The sequence below is a fragment of the Eptesicus fuscus genome, chromosome 6, assembly GCF_027574615.1.
Source record: "Eptesicus fuscus isolate TK198812 chromosome 6, DD_ASM_mEF_20220401, whole genome shotgun sequence".
NCBI classification, from domain to species: Eukaryota; Metazoa; Chordata; class Mammalia; order Chiroptera; family Vespertilionidae; genus Eptesicus; species Eptesicus fuscus.
The window spans coordinates 31,489,447-31,516,587 of record NC_072478.1 but is presented as its reverse complement, the minus strand read 5'-3'; the positions used below and the strand labels follow the sequence as shown (position 1 = coordinate 31,516,587).

The following is a 27,141-nucleotide window of genomic DNA, read 5'->3' as shown; positions in this document are numbered from 1 at the left end:
CAAACCCCACACACAACTCTGCCTGCCAGGGGACATAGGTGAAGGGGCAGGAAGGTGGTTCCACCTCACTTCTGACTTCCAAATTGCACTAAGTACCTCTCATTGGAAAAATCAAATTCACAACCAGAGCCCGTTCACCATGTTCACTGTACAGGTCACTAAACTTCCCAAGTGCAGTTTCATTGCATACTTTCTTCTCCTGCCTTTACTTTTAATAAATAAAGCTTAGTTATTATAAAATGTAATGAAAATGCAGAAATCACTCAAAACAAAGTGTTCAGCTCAATGATTTATCAAAGCAAACCCTCGTGTAGCATCCCTCAGGTTGAGAGCTAGACAGCGAGCACTCCAGGAGCCCCTCAGCCTCCTCCCAATCGTTCATGCTCCCTCCCTCCTCAGTGACAACAAACCTGATTTTTATGGACATCACTTCGGTGGATTTCTAAATTTTTTTTTTTTTTGCTATTTAAATACACCCCCCTCCAAACACTACAGTTGTCTTTGCCTATTTATGAGCTTTATATACATAGAATTATGCAACATCATAGTTTTATGTCTAGCTTCTTTGCTCCACATTGTAAGGTTAATCCCACTTGGTGCACACAGTGACACTGCTGTGTAGGATTCCACTGTATAAATCTACCACCATTTATGTAGCCTTTCTGCTGTTAATGGACACTGGGGTGGTTTACCAGTGTGGCTGCTACAGATAATGCTGCTATAATCAATTATGTGCATGGTTTTTGGTGCACCTATGTATATGTCATTTGGGTATATATCTAGATGAAGATGATGTTATATTTTGAGTTAATTTTTATATAAGGTAAGTTTAAATAAAGATTCTTTTCTCCTCCTCTCCCTTCACTCTCCCCCTCCTTCTCCTTCTCCTTCTCCTTCCCTTCTTCCTTCTCTCTGTCCCCCTTCCCATGTGGGAGTCCCTTCTTTTGCCTATGGATGTCCAATTGCTCCAGCATCATTTGTTGAAAAGGCATGACAGGGTTTTTTGTTGCTTTCTTGTTATGTTCCAGCCAGAGTGTTACCGCCTAAACTAAAAACCAGACCGTATCATTCTCTAGTTTAAATTCTTCAATGGCTTCTTATTGCACCAAGAGGACACCCATTCTCCAACCTCATCCTGGGTCACTTTCACCCACTCCCCACTATGTCCAGCCACCCTACCTTCTTATCAGTCCCCAAACACTTCAATGCCTTTGCAGTTGCCTTTCCCTCTATTTGGAAGGTTCTTCCACTAGCTCCCCCTCCCCCCCTCCGGGCCTCTAGTTTACAAAATAAAGAAGAAGGAAGAAAGCCCAGAGGGAATAGGAGAACACTGAAGAAGGAGGGCCTCACATGTCCCAAGTGAGGTTTGACCTTTGAGCTCAGGAGTTGCTATAGTGACCAAATCAAGGGAATGGTGGACAATCAGAGGGGATATCGAGGCACAAAAACTGCAGCCTTTATAAACCAGGGGAAAAGGAACTGGGAGGACTCTGTCCCCCTTCCCATGTGGGAGTCTGTGCTTGTTCTTCAATAAATTTCCACCTTTGTTATTGTTAGGTCGAGGCATGGGGGAAAGACCACAGCCATGCAAGCACCCGCAAGGTAGATGGTGACGAAGATAACTGGCGCCTTCCCAGACCCCTGCCCGAGGCAGGAATTCCACATCTCTCATGCTCTCCACCCTCCCCTCACCAAACGGCTGTATAAAGGAAGTACCTAAGCCCCCGTTTTGGCGCGAACTCCCCTGGCCCACTCTTGGACCGGTGAGTTTCGCCCGGGAGCGCAAGATTAAAACCTCCCCCCCTTTCCATGGCCTGGACTCTGTGTCTTGTTTCCTGCGTCGCGAACCTTTCAGTTATACCATCTTCTGCCCGTGGTTTCATTCTTCGACTCTGAAGGACAAAGAATCGGGGAAGCTATCGTGCCCAGGGGAACACCGTGTGTTCTAGTCCAAAAATCCCGTATCAATATGAAGTGTGTAGGTTGTATTATGAAGTGTGTGTTTCTGTTTTTTTTTTTAATTTCTTTTTAAAAATATATATTTTATTGATTTTTTACAGAGAGGAAGGGAGGGGGATAGAGAGTTAGAAACATCAATGAGAGAGAAACATCAGCTGCCTCCTGCACACCTCCCACTGGGGATGTGCCCGCAACCAAGGTACATGCCCTTGACTGGAATCGAACTTGGGACCTTCCAGTCCACAGGCCGATGCTCTATCCACTGAGCCAAACCGGTCAGGGCTGTGTTTCTGTTCTTGAGACATTTCCCCACCCCCTACCCAGCAGAATCTATTCTCCTCCTAAATTCTGTGACTTAATCACCGGTCTGTCTCTTGCATTAACTACTACAGTATTTCCTATGCGGTGGGCACCCAACACACACCTGCAACAGGTGCTCTATAAATATTTGTCGAGTAAATGAACACATGTTGAACTGAATGTGGTTATTACAAGTTAGCAGCATTTCTAAATATCTATGTTTCTTCTCAGCCAAAAATGATTGCTACTCTATGCTAATGCGCTTTTCGTTCATAAAAATTACATAATAATCATTACACCTTCTGAGAGTATTTGTACTTGGGGAAGAATTTCAGCCTTAAATACAGGCATACATAGTCTTATTAAGCCAGCGTTGTCCCTCTGAAGGGCTGGCATTGGATATAAAAAGCAGTTTGTCCTTCCCTGCATTTCCCTTCCTCCTATTTATCTGAAAGGATCTCTATTTGGTGGTAAAATGGACTCAGTACAAAGCGAGACCGAAAAGAAGGACGGATACGACGGGTTTTGTCCTTCGCGCCACCCCGTAGTTCGCGGCCGTCGCTGGGGAAGTGCGCGCGTTTTTGAAAAGCCCGGCGGCTTCCCGGCACTTCGGTCGCGGACGTTGGGCTCGGCCGGCGAGACGCTGAAGTAATCGTGGGGGCTTGTTGGCGGCCCCTGGGGACCAGCTTTTGAGGTAGCCTTGGCCTGGACCGCTCGTCGGCCGGCTCCTCTTCCACCTGGAGTGTGGCCGCCGCGCCGCGCGGCCCGGGAAGGGGGGTTTCTCCTCGGTCCCCGGCCGCGCGCGGGCCCGGGTGCGGGGTCGAGCGTTCGCTTCTGTAACGGCTCGCGGCCCGGCAGGCGAGTTGAAGACGTTGGAAACTGGGCGTTAAACTGGGAATTTTCACCTGAGGGCTCCTCTTCGCGACCCAGACTCGCAGTGCGCACCTGAATCTCGGGGTAGGATGGGGGTTTCGTGAAAGCGGTTGTTCTTTTCTCGAAGCGAAGCCTGGCGAGCGGTTCTTTTCGATGGGAGCCCCGTGGGAGAAGACGTTGGTTAGACAGATTGGGGGACCCCTGGTCTGGCAAGCTGGAATGGCGGTTCGGAGGGCTCGAGGGGAGGCCGCCGGCTTTAGGCCGGTGTCCGTGGGGCGCCAGATCCCGACACCAGGCCTTGTGCCGGGTGGAAACCGCCGTCTCCGTTCAGTTTCACCTCTTCACTTGCACTCGGATGTCGAGTGTGACTCGACACGGTTAGCATGAGAATAAAGGAATCGAGAAAGAAGCAAGCGAGGGCAAAGGGTTACGGGAGGTTGGCACCGGTGGAGGGTTTGTGGTGGGGAGGGAGGGGTTGGAGTGGGAGGGAGAAATGGGAAGCACACGGTTCCCTGCTTTGAATCCCTCTGCGAACGTTGCTCCCGGCGTTCAGGTGAGCTGCCTGCGCAGGTGGAGGAAGGATTTAAACCACCAGCCCCCCCGCCATAAACTCCTAGATTAGGGCATAACCAGTCCGTGCCTCTATTCCCAGGAATCCTGCTGAGGTGCCGTGTACGGGCCTCGGGATAATCGGATCAGAGCTGCCCCTTTGGTTGGCATTCCGCGTTTCCCCTGTGTCGCTGCCATTGGCCGTCTACACTTGAGCGTTGCCAGTATCTGTTGAGCCGGACGGTGGCCTCCAAGGTAATGAAAAGGGATCATCAGTGTGACTCGGAAGACAGGGGTGATTGATTGTAGCTGCCTTTAAAAAAACGAACAGGCTTCTCATCAATAGGAAATGAGAGCCGGGCCTTTGAGATGATTTCTTTTTTCCTTGGCACAGAGTTGTTAAAGGTGCTGTTTATTAAGGGCTCTACAAAAAAAAAATTAAACCAAACATTTTTTTATAGACAAACCAAATGAGCTTTAGACGTGTAGGCGCAATTTGTTTTACAGTAAGTAACGAATAATATGAAACCTCACTTTTTTTTTTAGAAAATATAAAAATTATTTTTTTTTTTGTAAAATAGATTCTTTAATATGTTATGGAAGAAATAAAAAGCTCAGTTTAACTTGCATATATGTGCAGTATGTACATTTTATTTGCATGGATGATTTTTATAATAGCTTATTGAGATATAATTCCCGTAGCATAGAATTCATCCTTGGAAAGTTATATAATTTAGTGAGATACTCAGTCCCATTGTTGGATATATTAAACCACTACCTAATTTAGAACATTTTCATCACCCCAAAAAGAATCCCCACACCCACTTCCTCCTTTCCTCCTAACCCCCTGGCAGTTGCCAATCTATTTTTGTCTGGATTTGCCCATTCTAGGCATTTTGTGTAAATGGAATTACCTATTTATCTATTCATCATCTGATGGATATTTCTGTTCTCTTTTTTGGGCTACTATAAATAATGCTCTTTGCATAGACAATTTCTTTAAAGGGTATGAAAGACCTGTTAACTACTTTCAGGAAGTGTGAGAAGGAGATTACTCTTTATCTTTTTGTAGTGGTGATTTTTTTTTTTAAAAAAATTTATATATTGTTAATTAAGACAAAAACGCCCTAGTTGACTTGGCTCAGTTGGCCTGGGGAATGAAGGGACCCAGGTTCGATTCTGATCAAGGGCATATGCCTCGGCTGTATGCTCAATTCTGGCCCCACCTTGTGCAGGAGGCAACGTATCACAAATGAGACACATCCATGTTTCTTTCTCTCTGCTGGGTTTGATTGGGTTTCAAGCTCAATCAATCCCTAGTAGGGGTAGTGCATGAAGCAGCTGATGGATGTGTCTCCCTCATCAGTGTTTCTCTCTCTCCCTTCCTCTCTGAAAAAAAACACACAAAACCTATACTTAAAAAAAGACAACAAAAGGAGATATATGTACTAATATTTGTAATACTTTAAACAAAATAAAATTTAAAAAAAATAATAAACTATGAATGTTTGTAAGGACCAAAAAAACAAACACAGAAAATATCTTTCACTAATAGTATGACCTTGGGTAAGTAATTGTACCTGTCTGGGTTTCAGTTTTCTCATTTCTCATGTAAATAAAATTGGACTAGATAGTTTTCTTTTTTAAAAATATTTTTTACCATGAGTGAAACTTTATTGCTCCAAGCAATACGTGAATGTCACCAACACCTCATTGGGGCAAATATATAAAAAGCACAATCATCTCAACTTCTCAACTAATGCACTGTACCGAAGCTTCCCAGGCCACACCCTCAGCACAACGGTTGCATTTCAACGGCAGCAACTGCACTTGCTGGAGCCTCCTTTGCAGATGCAGCCCTAGGCACACATGGGGTGGGGAGAAGCAGTAGCTTTTTCAACATGTTTTACAGTTGCAAGCTGTGCATTTGTAGTTGTCTCCACAGATGCATATTTCTCCAGATAAGCAGGAGCATTCCCTGGGGTCCATGGTCCAGGTGTCTTAAGAGGCTCCTGTGCTGGCTGTGCTGGAGAAGGGAGGCTCTGGACTAGATATTTTTCATGGTCTTTTTCAGTTCTCAAATTTAATGCTTCATATGATAAAATGAGAGTTAGTATAGGAGGTTTTTCTTAATGAATTAGAGTTGTGCTCTTTATAACTGCAATGTAACTTTGAATTTATTTTTATCATAGGACCTAGAGTGATTATTACAATGGAAGAAATCAATAATTTTAAGACACCAAGCAAATTATCTGAAAAGAGAAAATCTGGTAAGATAGGTATACTAGTAAAACCTTTTTTATTGTTATTGTTATTAAAACTGTAGTTTGATGTTTTAATTACCATCCACAATTTTAGAATAAGTCGTCTTTCTAATGTTGATCTTAACAAATTAGACTTACTTTATAGGCCAGGACATGGTCATCTGTGACCTGATTTCCTTTATTCCTGATTCGTGAATGTGTATTAAACTTTGTCAAGAGCATTTTCAGAATCTATTGGGATAGTTTTATTTCTTAGTCTGTCAATATGGTAAATTCTGTTAATTTTAAAATGTTAAACCAAACTTTCACTCCTGGGATAAAGCCAGTGTAGTCATGAGGTATCTATAATAATAAAAGTGTAATATGCTAATTAGACCAGACAGCCAAACAACCTTCTGGACATCATTCCAAATGTCCTTCTGGATGAAGCCGTGGCAGCAGGGGCCGAGGCAGAAGCAGTTAGGGGCAATCAGGCAGGCAGGCAAGCAGTTAGGGGCAATCAGGCCAGCATGCATAGTGGTTAGGGGTGATCAGGCAGGCATGCAGGCAGGCGAACAGTTAGGAGCCAGTGGTCCCAGATTGTGAGAGGGATGTCCGACTGCTGGCTTAGGCCTGATCCCTGGGGTCCCGGATTGCGAGAGGGTGCAGGCTGGGCTGAGGAACACCCTCCACCCCCTGCACAAATTTCGTGCACCAAGCCTCTAGTTTTATATATTACTTGATTCAATTTGCTAATATTTTCTGTGTTCAAGAGGGATATTGGACTGTTGCTGTTTTTTTGTTTTTGTTTTTTTGGAATGTCTGTCTAGTTTTGGTATCAGGGTATTCTGTATTCATAAAGTAAGATTGGAAATGTTCCCTTTTCTTGAAGAGTATATGTAGAATTAATATATTTCTTCTTTAAATGGTAGAATTCACCAGTAAAGCCATGTGGGCCTGGAGTTTTCTTTGTAGGAAGATTTTTATTTAAAGAAAAACGACCTTAAATATAATAATGTTACATGCAATAAACCTTAATACTTTAAGAAAAACGATCTTAAATATAATAATTTTACATGCAATTAATATCTCAAGAAAAACAATTTAAAATATGGTAATGTTACATGCAACAAACACCAGTTATTCAAGAAAAATGATCTTACATATAATAATACTAGAGGCCCAATGCAGGAAATTCCCCGCTTGCCAGCCAAGGCCTTCCTTCGTTCTGCACTGACCCCTGGTGGTCAGCGCACATCATAGTGAACAATTGAATTCCCGGTCTGTCAAACTCCCGAGGGGACACTTCGCATATTAGGCTTTTATATATATAGATTACATGCAATAAACATTAATATTTCAAGAATAAAAGGATTTTAAGTATAATATTATCAAAACTGTACTAACATAGTATGATATCACAAAAGTTGTAGGAAATATTAAAAATCTGCAAATAACAGGATTACTTCTAATATTCTAGAATACTTTTTTCCCCTCTGACTCTATTTTTGTTCATCAGTTTATGTTGTTCATTCCACAAAAGAGTGAGATCATATGATATTTATCTTTCTCCAACTTGCTTATTTTACTTAGCATGATGCATTTAAAATCTGTTTTATCAGATATGAATATTGCTACTCCAGCTTTTTTTTCTTTTCCATTTGCATGGAAAATTTTTTTCCATCCCTTCACTTTCATCTTGTGTGTGTCTTTTGTTTTGAGGTGGGTTTCTTGTAAATAGCATATGATTGGATCATGTTTTTGTATTCATTCAGCTACCCTACACTTTTGATTGGAGCATTTAATCCATTTACATTTAAGGTTATTATTGAGAGGTACTTAGCCATTTTAATTCTGTATGGCTATGTTTCTCTCTCTGTTTCTTCTTCTCAGCAATTCCTTACAGCAATCCCTTTAGCATTTCTTGTAATGCTGGCTTGGTGGTGGTGAACTCCTTTAGCCTTTTTTTGTCTGGAAAGCTCTTTATTTGACTGTCTATTTTGAATGATAGCCTTGCTGGATATAGTAATCTTGGTCTCAGATCCTTGCTTTCCATTACCTTGAGTACTTCATGCCATTTCCTTCTGGCCTGTAGAGTTTCTGATGAGAAATCAGGTGTCAGCCTTATGGGAACTCCTTTGTAGTTAACAATTTTCTTTTCTCTTGCTGTCTTTAAGATTCTCTCTTTGTCTTTAATTTTTGGCATTTTAATTATGATGTGTCTGGGTGTGGGTCTGTTTGGGTTTTTCTTGTTTGGGGTTCTTTGTGCCTCCTGAACTTGTGTGACTTTTTCCTTTACCAGGTTAGGGAAGTTTTCTACCATTATTTCTTCAAACACCTTCTCTATTCCTTTCTTCCTTTCTGCCTCTTTTGGCATACCTACTATTCTAATATTGTTACGTTTCACATTGTCCCACAGCTCCCTTAAGCTGTCCTCCTGGTTTTTTAATTGTTTTTTCTTTTTGGTTCTCTAATTGAGTGATATTTTCAACTCTGTCTTCTAATTCACTGATTCGATCCACAGCTTCCCCTAATCAGCTGTGTATTCCTTCCAATGTGTTCTTTATTTGTGTTATGTCATTCTTTATCTCAGACTGTTCTTTTCTCATAGTTACTATATCTTTTTTCATATTGTTGAGCATTTTTACCATCATTACTCTGAACTCTGTTTCAGATAAATTTATCTCTTTCATTTATCTCTTCTGGAGAATTCACTAGTTCTTTCATTTGGGGGTTGTTTCTTTGTTTCCTCATTTTGGTTGTCTGTTGGGGTTTGTGACTATGTTTTAGGTAGATCCTCCATACCTCTCAATTGGGCTATTCAAGTTATCTATTTCTTCTTGTGTAAACTTTGTTAGTGTTTTTCAAGGAATCTGTCTAAGTTGTCAAATTTATGGGCATAAAGTTATTTACGACATACTCTTATTACCCTTTTAATGTCAGTAATGTCAGCAGTGTCTGTGGTGATACCTTCTTTCTTATTTCTGGTACTGGTTTTTTTTCCTTGATTAATTAGACTTGATCAGTTTATCTATCTTGGTGAATGTTTCATGCAGTTGAAAAGATCACATTTCTGCTGTTTGTGAGTATAGTGTTACATAAATATTAATGAGGCCAATCTAGTTGACTTATGTTGAACAAGTTCAGGTCTTCTGTATCTCTATTGATTTTCTGTCTATTCTGTTACTGAGAGAAGTGTGTCTTCAACTACAATTGTGGATTTGTCTATTTTTTAAAATATGTTTTTACAGAGAGAGAGGAAGTGAGAGGAAAACATCAGTGAGAGAGAAACATTGATTGGCAGCCTCCTTACACACCTACGCGGGGGGGTCAAGCCCACAACCCCTGGGCATGTGCCCTGACTGGGAATGGAACCAGTGATTTCTTATTTCATGGGTTGATGCTCAACCACTGAGCAATATCAGCTGGGCTTGATTTGTCTATTTTTTTCTTTCCGTTCTATCACTTGTTTTACATTTTTTGAAACTTGTTATTAGGTACATATACATTTAGGAAGGTTATTCTTTGATGAATTTACCCCCCTTACTGATATGAATTGTTTTTGTTTATCTGATGTTGTACTCTATTCGAAGTTCACTTCATGTGATATTAATTGAACCACTGCAGTTTGATTAGTGTTTGAATATTATGTTTTATAACCCTTTACTTTTAACCTATTTGTATCTTTATATTTAAAGTGAGTTTATTACACAGCATGTAGTTATGTCTTGTTTTGGTTTTATCATGTCAACTTCTGCCTTAAATTGGACTGTTTAGCCACTGTCTACATGTGGCAATTTAAATTTAGATTCAAATGAATTAAAACTAAATAAAATTATAAATTTAGTTTCTTAGTTATACTAGCCACATTTCTATTATGACAGAAAGTTCTATTGGATAACACTGTTCAGACCATTTACATTTAATGTAATTCTCTATGGTTGGATTAAATCTATTTATTGTCCCATAGCAAATTGGCGATTTCTTTATTTTTCTTCCTAATATTTTTCTCTGTGCTTCATTTTTGGTATTTTTTTGTTGTTTTGTCTTAAAATTTAGTGACCTTTTGCTCTAAGATGGTATCATTCTTATCCCTTGTATTTTTCATTTCTCTAAGTTTGTTTTGATCTATTTTTATTTTTCTGTCGTAATTTGTTATGCTCACGTTTTCCTTTACATCATTAGAGTATTTTTTAAGATTTATATATTAAGGCTTTTATCTGCTACTTCTAATATCTGTATGTTTCTATTGGTTTATTTTTCTCCTGGAAAGGGTCATATTTTCTTGCTTCTTTCGTACCTGGTAATTACTTATTGGCTGTGAGACATTTTACATTGCCGAGGGCTGAACTTTATTCCTTTGAAGGGTGTGTGATTTTGTTGTGCTGAACCTGCAGTTAAGTTTCCTGCACATTGGCTTGTTTCTTTTGAGGCTTTTAGGCTTTGTTCTAAACTTTTTCCTTGGGCTAAAATTTAGCTGTACTACTATGTACAGCTAAATGTAATGTAAAATGTCTCACAGCCAATAAGTAATTACCAGGTATGAAAGAAGCAAGAAAATATGACCCTTTCCAGGAGAAAAATAAACCAGTAGAAACATACAGATATTAGAAGTAGCAGATAAAAGCCTTAATATATAAATCTTAAAAAATACTCTAATGATGTAAAGGAAAACGTGAGCATAACAAATTACGACAGAAAAATAAAAATAGATACTACGTCATGGCCCTTTAGAGAACTTTACTCAATGCCCTGTGTTAGAGTTACCACACTCTGGCTGATGGTAAGTGAACTATTCCTAGACCTGTGTAATCTTCCATCATGATTTAGCCTATTACTGGGGTTTGGTGGTTTCTCCAGCTTTGCGGAATCATGTCCATTATATGAACAGAAAGTACTTAGTCAGATGCTTAAAGGGAGATCTCTTTTTGGATCTCTGGAGCTTTCTTATTTTGTGGCTTCCTCTTCTCTGCTCCATAAATTCTAGCTATTTAGGTTTTCTTGACCTCTAACTTCTCTCTCCTCAACTTGACAAGACCTCTGAGCTCTGTTTCTTTGTGCTGTGGCTGGAAACTGCTTTTTAGTAGTAAGTTAGGGTAATGATAGGGCTCACCCCATTTGTTTCTCTTCTCTCCAAGATCACAATCCTGCTCTGCCTATTGTCAGGTATATGAAAATGTTATATTTTGTCAAGTTTTCTAGATGGCAATTCCAAGAGCAGTTAATTATTCATTAGCAAAAGTAAGACTTCTATCTTTTTTTATGACTGTACTAGAGGCCTGGTGCATGAAAATTTATGCACCGGAGGGGGGTCCCTCAGCCTGGCCTGCCCCCTCTCACAGTCTGGGAGCCCTCAGGGGTGGGAGGTGATCCGGCAATCAGGGGAAGATGACTCCCCCATCACACCTCTGCTGCTGCCATTGCCGGCAGCGCAAGGCTCGGCCAGCCCTGGTTACCTGAGCCTTGGGCAGCCACCATCCGAGGCTTGCCTGCGCTTCAGGTCGGCCCTGGGCAGCTGGGGGGCTGAGAGGACTGGGGGACTCCGGAGGCAGGCACAGGGAGCGGCCGGACCACACGCCTGCCAACCAGGCAGGGCTGAGGGGACTGGGCACCGTCATCTTGTGGCTCTAGGCGCTGCCATCTTTGAGGGCGTGGCAGCCAATTAGCATATTCCCTCCTTATTGCCTGTGGGCGCCACCATCTTTGTGAGGGTGTGATGGTCAATTAGCATATTCCCTCTTTATTACATAGGATAATGCTTTGTAATATAGATATACTATAGTTATGACCAATGATTATTACTAAGGGGTTTTTTGTGTGTTTTTCTGCAGCTACAAAAGTGAATCCCAATATTCAAATATAACTGCTTGCATGCATGTATAGTGTATGATGTCTTTGGGCACATGCTGTACTGAGGCGTTGGCAAACTATTTGTAAAGGGCCAGATAGTAAATAGTTTAGACTTTGTTGGCCACACAGAAACATGATTGCATATTCTTTTTTATACCTGTTTTTTTTTTAAATCAACCCTTTAAAAACAATTCATAACTTCTGGACCATATAAAAACAAGCTTCAGTGTTACTGTAAGATAGAGCTCCAAAAGTAGACTTGATCAAGGGGTCTCCATTTAAAATTAGGATGGATAGTGTCAGATTGCTTTCCAAAAGGTTATGCTAATTAATACTCTTATCAATAGTGTATTGTAAATGTTCAGGTGCATTTGTAGAAGTCTTTTCAAATACTAATTTTATTTTTTAATTCTCTCTGACACTTAGTGTTATGTTCAACTCCATGTATAAAAATTCCTGCCTCTCCGTTTATGCAGAAGCTTGGCTATGGCACAGGGGTAAATGTCTACCTTATGAAAAGGTGAGTATACGATTTTAGATTAACCTTTTAAATGGAACCATAGTTCAGCTGTACTTAGAGACAAAGGAATATGAAAATTCAAGTATTTAGATTTGAGGTATGTTCCTGATCCTGCTTTATTCAGTCTCAGAACCTTTTATAACTTTACCAGAGCCCTACCTGATATACATTTCTTTTAACTTTTCTCCTAATGGATTATTAAAGGAACAGTAATTTACCTTATCATTTTTCCTGGGCTTTATGGGAAGGGAATCAGCCTAACTAACACAATATGTCTTTAGGTTTATATTGTTTCTAGATAGAAATGCTTTCTTTAATATAAAGCTAATTAACTGAGAATAGCATAGCAATAATATGTAAGTGGGTGTCTTGAAGCATTTTTGCCGCTTAAACACTCCTTTTGTTGTGTTTGTGTGCTGTTTTGTGAACGTGTTTTTTAGTGCCTAAAAACTCTCATCTAAGTTATTTGGAAAAAAAAAATTCTTATAGACTCATGGCTAGTCTCATTTTTCTTTTCCTTTCTTAAAAAAATGTCTTTAAATGTAAAGTGTGTTGTTAATCAAGTTCTACTGTATATAACAATCAAAAAGCTTCATATGGTGGCTGATTGAAAAATAGCAGTCCCTGCCTGGTCCTACTACTCCTTGTAATGTGTCCCTGTCAGCCTGGGATTTTCCCCTCCTGGCAACCTGGAGATTCCCTTTTTTTTCTCTGGTGAATTGGATCTCCTGTTGTTCTGTACCTCACGTCTTACTATTTCTTGGTTTACATCTTGTTTTGTTTGAGGACATTTGGTAGCTCTCTATGAAAAAGTACACAGGAGATACATTTAAAAATAAAATATTTTTATTGATTTCAGAGAGGGCAGGAAAGGGATAGAAGCATGAATGATGAGAATTATTGATTGGCTGGCTCCTGCACGCCCCCTACTGGGGATCGAGCCCGCAACCCCGGGCATATGCCCTTGTCTAGTGTTGAACGTGGGACCCTTTAGTCCACAGGCTGACGCTCTATCCACTGAGCCAAACCGGCTAGGGCCATAGGAGATGCGTTTTCTTTAAATATATTTTATTGATTTTTTACAAAGAGGAAGAGAGAGGGATAGAGAGTTAGAAACATCGATGAGAGAGAAACATCGATCAGCTGCCTCCTGCACACCCCCTACTGGGGATGTGCCCGCAACCAAGGTACATGCCCTTTACCGGAATCGAACCTGGGACCCTTGAGTCCACAGGATGATGCTTTATCCACTGAGTCAAACCGGTTTTGGCAGGAGATGCGTTTTTGAGAATTTGCATTTCTGAAATGTTTTCATTCTACACTAATACTTGAATGGCTCTTTTTGTTTTTCTGGGCCAGAATTCTTGTTTGGACATAATTTTCCTTCACAAGTTTGAGGACATTGTTCCATTATCTGTTAGCCTTCAGTGTTCCTACTGAGAATTCTGAAGCCTTCCTGATTGCTGATTCTTTTTGTTACCTGTTTTATGTTAGCTATTTCTCCCAGTGGTCTGAACTTTGTATGATCTATTCGTCACCAGTGTTCTTAAATTTCACAGTGACATGCATGGGTGTGGGCCTCTTGGATTCTGAAAATTCCTGTTCTTAAATTTTCAAGAAGTTATTAAAATTCTTTACTGACATTTTTCACCCGTCTTCCTATTCTTTATGTGGATGTTTCACTTACTAGACTGATCTCTGGTTTTTCCCTGATTTTCCTATGTTCTCTTTGTTTTATTTTCTGAGAGATTTTCCCAACTTCATCTTCTTATACTTCTATTGAGTTTTTCATTTTTGTCTATGTTGTTTTTAATTATCTGAAAGTTAATAAAACCTTTAAGTCCACAGGCTGACGCTCTGAGCCAAACCAGTTAGGGTTTTAGCCCCTTTCAAAGCTAGTTTTCAATCTTGAAAAGTTGGGGAGATAGGGAATGGGCAACTGCCTAGAGATACAATATCAGGAAGGGTATCTAGGAATCTACCTGCTTTTGAATAACTTTCAAGAAGTTCATGGGGCCTGTTAAGTCATTTACTTTCATCTGCTTTCTAGCTTCCAAAAGTTTGTTGCTGTCGTCTCCTTTGTTATTTCCATCCTTGTTTGTGGGTATATGTCTTAAACTACCCATTTTTTTTTACTTGACTGAGGCTTCAGCGGGATCAAAATTGTATATGTATGTTTAAGTTATCGTTTTTGTCTAAAGTATATTTTTAATGTTAAATCAACTTTGCATCCCTAGAGTAAACCCAACATAGTTTTGATGTATTATTTTTTTAATATATACTGATAGTTTGCTCTTCGTTTAGAATTATTTCAGAGAGGAAGGGAGAGGGAGATAGAAGCATCAATGTTGAGAGAGAATCATTGATTGGCTGCCTCCTGCATGGCCCCCACTGGGGATTGAGCCCACAACCTGGGCATGTGCCCTGACCAGGAATGAAACTGTGACCCCCTGGTTCATAGGTCGACACTCAACCACTGAACCATGCCAGCCAGGCTCTGTTTAATTTTTTCAATTGAGTTTATACTAGGCTCTTAACACCTTTCTATTCCTTGGGACAGATTGAATGTGAGGTTTTTTGAAAGTTTAGTAAACTCACCTGGAAAGTTATCTAGGCTTTGTATTTCTTGTGGGAAGATTCAAAAATCTTGATTAAATTTCTTTTTCCATCAATTTTCTTAGATTTTTTTTTCTTTAGAATTTGACCATTTTGTCTTTTAAATTTATTGGTTTAAAAGTTTTATTATTTCTTTTAATCTTTATTGTTGAAAGTATTACATATGTCTCCCTCCTCCCCACTTGACCCACTCCATCCCACTAAAAGTTTTATTTATTCACTTTTATTTTTTAATTTCTGCTGTTTCTATAGTTATGTCATTTTTTATTTTTTTTTTTTTCTTTTTTTTTGATTTTTCACAGAGAGGAAGGGAGAGGGATAGAGAGCTAGAAACATCGATGAGAGAGAGACATCGACCAGCTGCCTCCTGCACACCCCCCACCGGGGGATGTGGCCGCAACCAATGTACATGCCCTTGACCGGAATCGAACCCGGGACCTTCTAGTCCGCAGACCGACGCTCTATCCACTGAGCCAAACCGGTTTTGGCTGTTATGTCATTTTTTATTGCAATATTATTTGTGCCTCCTTTTATTTTTTTCCTTGAGCAATCTCTGTTTTATTAGCCTTTTTAGTAAACTAACTTTTAGCTTGATTAAGTATTTTATTCAGATTTTATAGTTTTTGTCATATAGATCAGGACATGTTATGGAAAAGGTAAAGGATGGACTTTATCCCCCTCTCTGCCCCCCCTGCTGGCCTGGTCACCCCCAACTTCCCCTGCCCCCCACTGGCCTGGTCGCCCCCAACTGCACCCCTCCCCCCCCTGCCGGCCTGGTCACCCCACACAGCCTGCTGTTCAGTTGTTTGGTCGTCCCTCACTAACCCCCCTGCTGGCCTGGTCGCCCTACACAGTCTGCTGTTCAGTCATTTGGTCATCCCTCACTAAGCCCTCTGCCAGCCTTGTCACCCCACACAACCTGTGTTCAATCATCTGTCCGGTTGTTTTGGTCGTGATGGCCCCTGGCTTTTTATATATTAGGATTAGGATTATTATTGCCTTAGCTCATGTCTTTAAATATTCAGTAAAGGCAGAGATGGATTGGTTAGTGGAGAGGCACAATATTCGTTGGAGAACAGTCTGCTATATGGATGATTACATGTGGGCCAAATGTTTCTTGTATGTCTCTTATTTAAATTGTTTCTTAGAGATTAGTGTTTGTTATTTAGCATTCTAGAACTTGTCTGTGGTACATATAGTTAAACTAATGGCCCAGTGCACGAAATTTGTGCATGGGGGGGTGGGGTGTCCCTCAACCCGGCCTGCACCCTCTCCAATCTGGGATCCCTCTTGAAATCTGGGATCGCTGGCTCCTAACCGCTCACATGCCTGCTGGCCTGCTCACCCCCAATTGACCCCCCTGCCAGCCTGATCACCCCTAACTGCCCCCCCACCAGCCTGCTCATCCTCCAATTCCCCCCCCCAGCTGACCTGCTCGCCCCCAACTGCCCCCCCCCCGCCGGCCTGCTCACCCCCAATGCACCCCCCTGCTGGCCTGCTCGCCCTGAACTGCCCCCCCCCGCCAGCCTGCTCACCCCCAACTGTGCCCCCCTGCCGGCCTGCCCGCCCCCAACCCCCCCGCCAGCCTGCTCGGCCCCAACTGCCCCCCCCCCCCCACCGCTGGCCTGCTTGCCCCCAACTGCCCCCCCCCCCCCCCGCTGGCCTGCTCGCCCCTAACTGCCCCCCATGATGGCCTGCTTGCCTCCAACTACCCTCCCCTGCCAGCCTGATCGCCCCTAACCACCTCTGCCTGGGCCCCGCCACCATGGCTTTGTGCAGAAGGTCTCCCAGTCTAATTAGCATAGTACCCTTTTATTAGTATAGATATTTGATAAGTAGTTGGTAGTGCAACATGCGTGATTAGAAAAATTTTAAAATAGTAATCTTGAAGTTTAAAATTTATAAGAATACATCTTTTTTCTTCTAGTTCTCTCTTTTTATCCCTTCTTTCCAGCAATAGATATCAGACTACTCTTGTAATCAATAGATATATCAGCTATTTCTCTTCCAGTTTGAAAAGGAAATGTAGCAGAGGGTTGATAGTATAAAATTTTGCAAATTTTAAAGAAAACAAATTATCAAGTCCTTTTCAAAAATTGGAAGTTCTTGTTAAGTCATTTGGAAATGTATTATGTTTACTAATCTTTATACATTTTATGATTGATTATTTTTTTAAGATCTCCAAGAGGCTTGTCTCATTCTCCTTGGGCTGTGAAAAAGATTAATTCTAGATGTAATGGTGACTATCAAAATATGTATCAAAAGAGATTAACTGATGAAGCTAAGATTTTGAAAAGCCTTCATCATCCAAATATTATAGGTAAGTTTAAATTTTATTTGGTAGCGGGAACTTATGTAATATTCTGTTTATCAGAAACAGTTTATATAATTTCTTAACCATTTTCAGTAATAAAAATGAAGAGGGTGGTGGTGGAGTTTGGTAAGAATCAAATTAATGTAAACATTCTGAAATAAAAGTTAGTATACATTTTTAGATGCTTAAGTATGTATTTAAAACATCATGGGATCACTTATATGTGGAATCTAATGAACAAAATAAGCTATGAACAAAAAAGATCCAGAGACATTAACCCTTTGCACTTGCTTGCTTTTTTCTCGATTCCTTTATTCTAATGCTAACCGTGTCTAGTCACACTCGACATCCGAGTGCAAAAGGTTAAAGCATGCAACAGACTGACTTGTTTCAGAGGGAAGGCGGGAGGTGGGGGGGTAAGAGATTAACCAATCTTACCTAATAATAGACAAACATGTAAATTAACCATACCTCTGCTATGCCACCAGCCAATCAGGAGTGATATGCAAATTAACCCAACAAAGATGGCGGTTAATTTGTATACGCAGGCGCCGAGTGACGGGCAGGATGCTTGCGTCGTTGCCATGGCAACGATGCAGGCGTTCTGCCCTAACCCCGGTCTCTCAGGGCCTCTGGGAAGCGTGGGAAGGCGGGGCTGGAGCGGAAAGAGGCAGCTCCCAGGCCTGAGTGGAAAGGGGCTGGGCTGGAGTGGAAAGGCGTGCCGGCAGCCAGGGAAAGGAAAGCCCATTCTAGCACGAATATTCGTGCATCGGGCTTCTAGTAAACTTATAAGCATATATGCATAGCCCATGGACAGACAATAGTGTGGGGAAGGCCTGGGGGAGGAGGCGGAATCAGGGTGGAGAGAGTAGGGAAAAAGGGGACATCTAATAATTTCAACAATAAACATAAATTTGAAAAAATAGCCGAAACCGGTTTGGCTCAGTGGATAGAGCGTCGGCCTGCGGACTCAAGGGTCCCGGGTTCGATTCCGGTCAAGGGCATGTGCCTTGGTTGTGGGCACATCCCCAGTGGGGGGTGTGCAAGAGGCAGCTGATCGATGTTTCTAACTCTCTATTCCTCTCTATAAAAAATCAATAAAATATATTTTTAAAAAAAATTTAAAAAAATAATTATTTAAAAAATCATGGGACTAGTCATGCCCTAGCTGGCTTGGCTCAGTGGATAGAGCGTCAGCCTGCAGACTAAAGTGTCCTGGGTTCAATTCCGGTCAGGGGCACATGCCTGGGTTGCGGGCTTGATCCCCAGTAGGGGGCGTGCAGAAAGCAGCCCATCAATGATTCTCATCATTGATGTTTCTATCTTTCCCTCTCCCTTCCTCTCTGAAATCAATAAAAATAAGAATATTAAAAATATATATTTAAAAAAATACTCATGATGCTGGTACTATGAGGAATTCAGGAATATAGAGTGATCTTCATTTAGATAATTTCCTTCATTTCATTTTTAATATAAGTAGGGCTCGAACCATTATATTTAGGAATGCATAAAATATTTTAAAATTTTAATTTGTGATACTATTTGTAAACACTGAAGGTATTTTAAATTAATGATTGAATTAGTTTTATAAATATCTAGGTTCCCTTGACCTGGTCTGTGCCCTCTTGCAATCCGGGACCCCTCGGGAGATGTTGGAGATCCGTTTCTGCCTGATCCCCACAGGCCAGGCTGAGGGACCCTACCAGTGCAGAATCTATGCACCGGGCCTCTAGTATGTATATAAGATCTTCGGTTAATCTCTTCCTGCCCTCCCCCCTTCTCTCTGAGATTAGTCAGTCTGTTCCATGCCTATGGTTTCCGCTCCTGGTGGTTGAGCGTCTGCCCCTGGTGGTCATTGTGCATCATAGCTACCAGCCATTCACTTAGGCTTTTATATATATAGACTAGAAGCCCAGTGCATGAATTCGTGCATAATTGGGGGGCCGATGGCAACCAAGGGGAGGTGCCACAGGATATTGGCTGTGAGAGCACACTGACCACCAGGGGGCAGCTCCTGCATTGAGCATCTGCCCCCTGGTGGTCAGTGCACATCATAGCGACTGGTCAACCAGTCATTCCGGTCATTCAGCCATAACGGTTGCTTAGGCTTTTATATATATAGATAGCTGTTTCATTATATATTTGTCAGTGGTAATCCAGGTCCATTTTCAGTCACAGTACTATAAAAAGCTTAAGTACTGTTGTTCTTCCCTATTCTAGTAGAGAATGTTATGTTTCTTTTAAGGTTATCGTGCTTTCACTGAAGCCAATGATGGTAGTCTGTGTCTTGCTATGGAATATGGGGGTGAAAAGTCTCTAAATGACTTAATCGAAGAACGAAATAAAGACAGCCACAATCCTTTTCCAGCAGCCACAATTTTAAAAGTTGCTTTGAACATGGCAAGAGGGTTAAAGGTAACTGTACCATTATATTTTATGTGACTTTTGTGGAACATTAAAAAACTAAGTACAGTCTAGCTGGTGTGCCTCAATGATTGAGCGTTGACCCATGCACCAAGAGGTTGCCCATTTGATTCCTGATCAGGGCATGTGCCCAGGTTTTGGGCTTGATCCCCAGTGAGGGCTGTACAGGAGGCAGCCAATCAATGTACTCTCTCATTAGTGTTTCTATCTTCCTTTCCCTTTCTCTCTCTCTAATAAAAACATATTAAAAACAACTTAATTACATGGTAGGATTCCCCTCACCCCCCACAAAAGAAGGGGTTGCTGCCAAAACCGGTTTGGCTCAGTGGATAGAGCGTCGGCCTGTGGACTGAAAGGTCCCAGGTTCGATTCCGGTCAAGGGCATGTACCTTGGTTGCGGGCACATCCCCAGTAGGGGTTGTGCAAGAGGCAGCTGATCGATGTTTCCTATCATCGATGTTTCTAACTCTCTATTCCTCTCTCTTCCTCTCTGTGAAAAATCAATAAAATATATTTAAAAAAATAAAAAAAAAAAAAGAAGGGGTTGCCTTAAGTGAAAGTTGCCTTATGGCAGTGGTTGCCAACCTTTCGGACCTCGCAGACCACCAGTGGTCCACGGACCACCAGTTGGTGACCCACTGCCTTATGGAATATTTTATGTTGCAGAGTGTACTATTTCCTTATTTTGAAAGGCCTTCACATAGTCTGAAATAATGAAATAACCCAAGTTAGGCAGTTTTGCTTACTGAGACCACATGTTAGATTTAGTTACAAAAGGATTAAATTTAACAGAAATTTACTAATTATTACTGGGGGTGTAGCCTAACCCCCTGTTGATGTAAACAAGCCTCTTAAAGATTGTTTTGTGGCCCTAGCTGTTTTTGGCTCAGTGGATAGAGTATCAGCCTGCAGATTTGAAGGGTCCCGGGTTCAATTCTGATCAAGGGCACATGCCTAGGTTGTGGGCTCCGTCTTCAGTGGGAGACATGCAGGAGGCAGCTGATCCCGTGGTTCTGTCATCATTGATGTTTCAATCTCTTTCTCCCTTTCCCTTCCTCTCTGAAATCAGTAAAAATATATTTAAAAAAAAAAAAGATTTGGGATAAGTTTTGGCATCATGAATAGTCATCTGTAGCAGCGGTCGCCAACCTTTCGGGCCTCATGGACCACTAGTTGGCGACCGCTGATCTATAGGTCAAATGAAAAAAGCTCTCAATTTTATGCAAACAAATTATTGTGCCTTTGGATGGACAGTGTTAGAAATAAAAATAATTCTATATCCCAAATAACTTAAACAGAAGTAGTGATGGTGTCACAAAACTGTTGAATGACCCAAATGCAGATAATATAATGATACTGATGTCAAAATTGCACGTTAGAGTTTAAATAAAATTGATTTATGAAGCATGAAATTGGAAAAAAGCAATATTTCTAAAGATACATATTTTTATTTTTGAAATATATTTTTATTGATTTCAGAGAGGAATGGAGAGGGAGAAACATTAATGATGAGAGAGAATCATTGATTGGCTGCTTCCTGCATGCGCCCCACTGGGGATCAAGCCCCCAACCTGGACATGTGCCCCGACCAGGAATCAAACCGTGACCTTCTGTTTCATAGGTCTACACTCAACTACTGAGCCCTGCTGGTCAGGCTAAGTATATATTTTTAATATGTGTATAGAAAAAAACAATTTTAAGTGGATAGGATAAACTAAATCAACAATTTGATTATTTAATGACTTTAAATATGTATAATGGAATTAGTAAATTATGTATTTGAGCACATTGTCTTTATGATGGGCAACATTTAAATCAAGCACAGTGAGTATTTCAAGTTATATTCCAAGAATTATCTCTGCATCATTTTCAATCCCAGTCATAGAGAAGATACTCAAATGCTGATGAATGAACAAATAACAGGTTTATAAGACACTTTATTATGGATGAATGTTGTTGTCAATACTAAGAAAGGATTAATGTATAAAACAAAAGACAAGTCTTAGATTATATTTCTGCTTCATCTTCTTGTAGCAGCCCTGTGTAGCACTGAGTTATGTATTGTTTTGCATCATCTCCATTTTAAAAAGTATGTCTCATTTTTAAGATTCCAAAATTACTCCTAAAATTTTCTAGTTTCAAATAAAGTTGCGGTATATTTTGATATCTCCATAGCATATATATATATATAGTTATATATATATATATATGTGTGTGTGTGTGTGTGTGTGTGTGTGTATGTATATGTATACACACACACACACACACACATACACACACACACACACACACATATACACACATACAATCTTCACCCAAGGATGTGTTTTACTGATTTTTTTTTAAAAAATATGTTTTCATTGATTTTAGAGGGAGATGGAGAGGAAGAGGGAGGGAAGGGAGCAAGAGTCGGGGTGGAGGGAGCGGGAGCGAGAGAGTAAAAGAGAGAGGGTGGGAGAGAGAGAGAGAGAAAACATCAATGAGAGAATCATCGATTGGAGAGAGATCGATCAATGAGAGAGAATCATCGATTGACTGCTTCCGGCACAACCAGACTGGGAATCGAACCTCTTGATGCACGGGAAGATGCTCAACCAACTGTGCCACACTGGCGGGGCTTACTGATTTTTAAAGAGAGAGCGAAACATCGATCAGTTGACTCCTACATACGCCCTGACTGGGGATTAAACCCAAAACCTAGGTATGTGCCCCAATAGGAATCAAACCCACAACTTTTTCATGTACGGGACAATGCTCCAACTAACTTAGTCACCTGGCTGGGACTTCTGCTGTAGCATCTTTTGATATAAAAGTATGTAATATGGGTTTGTAAATAAAAAGCTTATCTATAAGATTTCCAACAAATTTTTTAGATTTCTGGTGTGTATGGCGGACCAAGATAACATGAGATATTTCCTTCTCTAGCTTCAAATAATTTGAAATGATGGTATAATCCTGTATTTTAGGAAGGGAGTTCAAATTATATTTGTTTGAAGGTTATTTATGAGTATTTAGTTTGTATTTTTATTCAGATATGTTAAATTTTCCACTATTTTAGTATCTGCACCAAGATAAGAAGTTGCTTCATGGAGACATAAAGTCTTCAAATGTTGTAATTAAAGGTGATTTTGAAACAATTAAAATCTGTGATGTAGGAGTCTCTCTGCCATTGGATGAAAATATGACAGGTGAGTAGTATTCTAATTTAAAAAATTTTTTTATATATTAAATTTTCTAATTTTTACACATTTAAATAAATAACTGTTTACATTCTTCAAAAATAAAACTATTAATAAAAAAGTATACAATAAAAATTATCCCTCCTGTCTTTTTTACTCAGCCTCCAGCCCCGTCTCTTGCCACATACACAATATAAATTATTGTTTTCTTATTAATATACTCCAGATTATTATGATCTCTGAACGCATAATAATCTGACCACTCAGTATGGGTGGGGTCCGGTCAGCCTGGCCAGGGGGGAGGGGACATGGGCGGTTGGCCAGCCTGCCTGCTGCTCGAACTCCTGGTCAAGGGGACAATTTGCATATTAGCCTTTTATTATATAGGATATACACTGAGTGGCCAGATTATTATGCTTTCAGAGATCATAATCTGGCCACTCAGTGTATGTTAACTGAAGTTAACTTTAGAAACTATTTCTAACCTAGATTGGGAATTTTTAAGTGGTAGAAGATCTGGGAATAGAAAATAAAATTTTTAAAAAATGTTTTAGTTGTTGTTAATCCTCACCCGAGGATAGTCTTCCTGTTGATTTTTAGAGAGAGTGGACGGGAAGGAGGGAGGGGGGAAGAGAGTAAGAAACATTGATGCAAGAGATGCCTCCCACACATGCCCTGAGTAGGCCCAGGACCGAACCTGCAACCCAGGTATGTGCCCTGGGCCAGGAGTTGAACTTGTGACCCTTTGGTGTCTGGGCTGATGCTCTAACCACTGATCCACAGCAACCAGGGTGAAAATAAAATTTTAATAAGGTTTTATAAAGGAATTCATTTAGCATCAGTACAGTGACAAGGTTTGGGAAACTGATAGAAGAAGAAACTGGAGTGGAAGTAGGAAAGAAGTGCTAATAAAAGCCAGTCTTTTGCTTTTTGCCCCATCCCATCCCACTCATTCTTCTCACTTTATTGTAAACTAGTTTCCTGGCGCACGGATTCATGCACATTGAAAGGAAATTAATTAGAAGAAATATTTTAATATTGCTATTTGCATCTTGCTAATGGAAAAAAAATAGGATTCTGCCGAGTCTCCTATCTACCTACTCCAGGAATTTTGTGAGGATCAAATGAGATGAGGCACGGGAAAATGCTTCACAAACATTTCATTAAACTGTAAAATGTTTGCACTTGGCTATAAAGCAAGTCAGGTTCCTGGGTTGAAGAAACTCCAAGGATGCTAGTTGCTAGGGAGAGGAAGCTGGGCGTTGCTACGTGATGTCATTACCCGGCACCCACAGCAACAATTCCTGGGCTGGGCTGGGGGCTGCATTTTGCGCCATAGGGGTCTTGGCAGCGTTGGCTGCGATTTGATGGGGTGCCACTCTGGGGTGATGGTGGGGCCTCTGTTACACTTAGGGGAAGCCGAGTGTTAGTTTGTCAGCGCCAGGTCCGTGGTGTCGTTTCTGTTTGTGTGTCATAGTAGCTCCTGTGTTGAGTGTCTGGCCCCTGGTGGTCAATGCGCATCATAGCTACTGGTCAGACAGACAGGCACTTAGCCTTTTGATATAGATACTGTTCATTCTCTTGAATTTAGGATATATATATATATATACATATATATATATATATATATACCTTAATTTCTAGCTAAAGTTAAGGTCTATAAGTTGAATTGAAGGAAAAAGTCAAAATAAAATCATGAACCCTCAGGCTGAGTAACTACTACAAATATGAAACTTTAGGAAAGGAGGATTTTTTAAAAAGAATAAAAATAAGATATTTTAACATAATTTTCTCAATCCTTAATACATGAAGTAGATAAAACTAAGATGTAAAAAAATTAAAAGCTTGAGTAGATAAGGTCAATCTGTGCATTAGAAAATTGATTATATATATTGGTTAGGTTATAAAAGAAAACCTTGGTTTACAAAAAGTAGAAAAAGCCTGATGGTTGACGTTCATTGTCCTTAGTGATATACATCTAGATATTAGTAATATAGTTGGAAACAAAAAAAAACCCAAAGTTTTTAGTAATTACTTATAATTGATTCTAGGCTGAACAAAGAAATCAAATTCTAGTTGTAAAATATTTAGAAAACAATGAGAATGTAACAACAAATTAAAAGCGATTTGATATGGTCAAAGCTACCCAAAGAATCACATTTTCATTATGTAACCTTTATGAAGTTGAGTCATTTCCTGAGCAAAAGCCAATATGTGATTCAACTCTTTCCCTTTTCCCTGATTTAGCAATCATAGAAGCATAGAAATGGTATTTCTCTCAGCCTAATAATAGCATAGTTTGAAAAATGAAGAAACAGGCACAGAGTAAATGTTTCAGGTAACAGCTTATAAATGTCTTTGAACCCAGGCAAGACAATCTTGTTCTAGAGTCTGAACTAACATCCACAATCTATTTATATTCTTACCACTTTCTAAAAGAATTGCTGATTCTCTACAACTTTGTTAATTATCCAACTTTTTAAATATTTATCAATCTGATTAGGAAAAAGTAATTTGTATTAATTATTGAGGTTGAGTGTTTTTTTCATGTTTACTGGCTATACTTGATAACCTTTAAGCCACCTGTCAAATCATTTGCCCAGGTTTTTTTAAGCAGGTGGTGGTGGTGGTCTTGGCTTGCCTTTCTTAGTGAGTTCTTGTGCTGGCCCTTGTGACAGTTTTACTGTTTTGCTTGTTTCAGTAACTGACCCTGAGGCCTGTTACATTGGCACTGAGCCTTGGAAACCCAAGGAAGCTTTGGAGGAGAATGGTATTATTACGGACAAAGCAGACATATTTGCCTTTGGCCTTACTCTGTGGGAAATGATGACTTTATGTATTCCACACATTACTCTTTCAGATGATGATGACTATGATGAAGGTATAAATACGTATTTTTAATGTAAAACCCAATCTCTCTGGTTTGAAATAAGATTACTTTATAAAGTTACATTTTATTTTTCTATTAAGTTAATTTTAAAAAGAGCAAGGTATTTGATTTAGTTGCATGAACTATAGATTATATTGTTACTGATGACTGATTTGGTACCATCTCGGTTTAATTTCATACAAATGAGATGTATATTAATTCAGAACAGGGAGGTAAATTGAGAAAATTCAGAGGAGCAAAAAGTTACCTTAAAAACTCTCTTTGCCTGAGAAGATTATAAAGGTTGATAACCATAGATTAAATCCATGTAATAAATTCCTGACAATAGCTAATCTACACCATGGCAGGACAATGGAAGAGACTGGTGTAATGAAAAGCATACTGGATGATGAATTCTTATTTCAGAAGGGTGAATGAGCAGTCAGTAAGTTTTTCCATGATTGAAAGTGATTTTATTTGTTTCAAACTTTCTCATGAGCAGATAAAACTTTTGATGAAAGTGACTTCGATGATGAAGCATACTATGCAGCTTTGGGAACGAGGCCACCTCTTAACATGGAAGAACTGGATGAGACATACCAGAAAGTAATCGAGCTCTTTTCTGTGTGCACGAATGAAGATCCTAAAGACCGTCCTTCTGCTGCGCACATTGTTGAGGCTTTGGAAGTATTTGTCCAGTGATCTCATATTCATAACTACCTGAGCTTCAAGTATGGCTCATGCATATAACTGTTCTCTTTACTGTAATACGTTTATGTAGTTACTGTGAGAATCCATAATTATTAGACTGTTTGAATTTTAGAACCATAGCACCTTGTTAACATTTGAAAAACTATTTCTATTATAAAGGTATTTCATGTATACTTACCAGCATTTAATATCGTAGTGGGTTTTCTATAAAACTTAAGAAATATTTAGGCTTAAGGAACAAGTATTGAAATTTGTTCATAGAGATTTAAAACACTAGCAAAATGTCATAAACTCTTATGTCTAACATTAATTTGGGTAGGGGGACCAATACTTTTATTAATGATCTTTCTTGCATATTCTCTACTTAAATGGATCTATTTAAATTAGCACTTTGAAGTACAAAAGAAGTCTACTTTTGATTATCTTTTAAAACATAAAACTTTGCTGGTCTTTTTTGGCTGTTGTGCTTATTAAATATGTTCATTGGAAGCTGAGAGAATATGGCTCAGAGTAGCTCCTTGGGTATTTCCAAACTTTCAGTTAAGGCTTGTCTTGTCCTCTTGGTTCTCCTCAGATCTTTGGTTTTTGCTTTCATTTATTTAATGTATTTCTGTACTGAGATCCCTTTTTATTTTTTAATTACTAATCTAGCTCTTAAGCATTTTACAGTTCTGGTGTAAAAATAATAAAACTAATAGGATGATATAGAATAAAGGACACTTTAGTTACCAGAA

At 39.9% G+C, this 27,141-nt stretch overlaps 1 protein-coding gene across 2 annotated transcripts; it reads left to right on the top strand.

Annotated features, from left to right (window-relative positions):
- The first annotated feature begins 2,838 nt into the window (after positions 1-2,838).
- PBK (PDZ binding kinase) lies at positions 2,839-27,141 on the top strand. Of its 2 annotated transcripts, XM_054716935.1 has the most exons (9): positions 2,840-3,216; positions 3,785-3,936; positions 5,874-5,951; positions 12,201-12,294; positions 17,088-17,230; positions 19,470-19,639; positions 22,707-22,836; positions 25,529-25,708; positions 26,199-27,141. In XM_054716935.1, exons 3-9 carry the CDS (start codon positions 5,894-5,896, stop codon positions 26,396-26,398), a joined length of 975 nt encoding a protein of 324 aa, XP_054572910.1. In that variant the 5' UTR covers positions 2,840-3,216; positions 3,785-3,936; positions 5,874-5,893; the 3' UTR covers positions 26,399-27,141. The 2 variants fall into 2 exon arrangements, with proteins under 2 accessions (XP_008148961.1, XP_054572910.1); XM_008150739.3 differs by lacking the exon at positions 3,785-3,936 and having other exon boundaries at positions 2,839-3,216.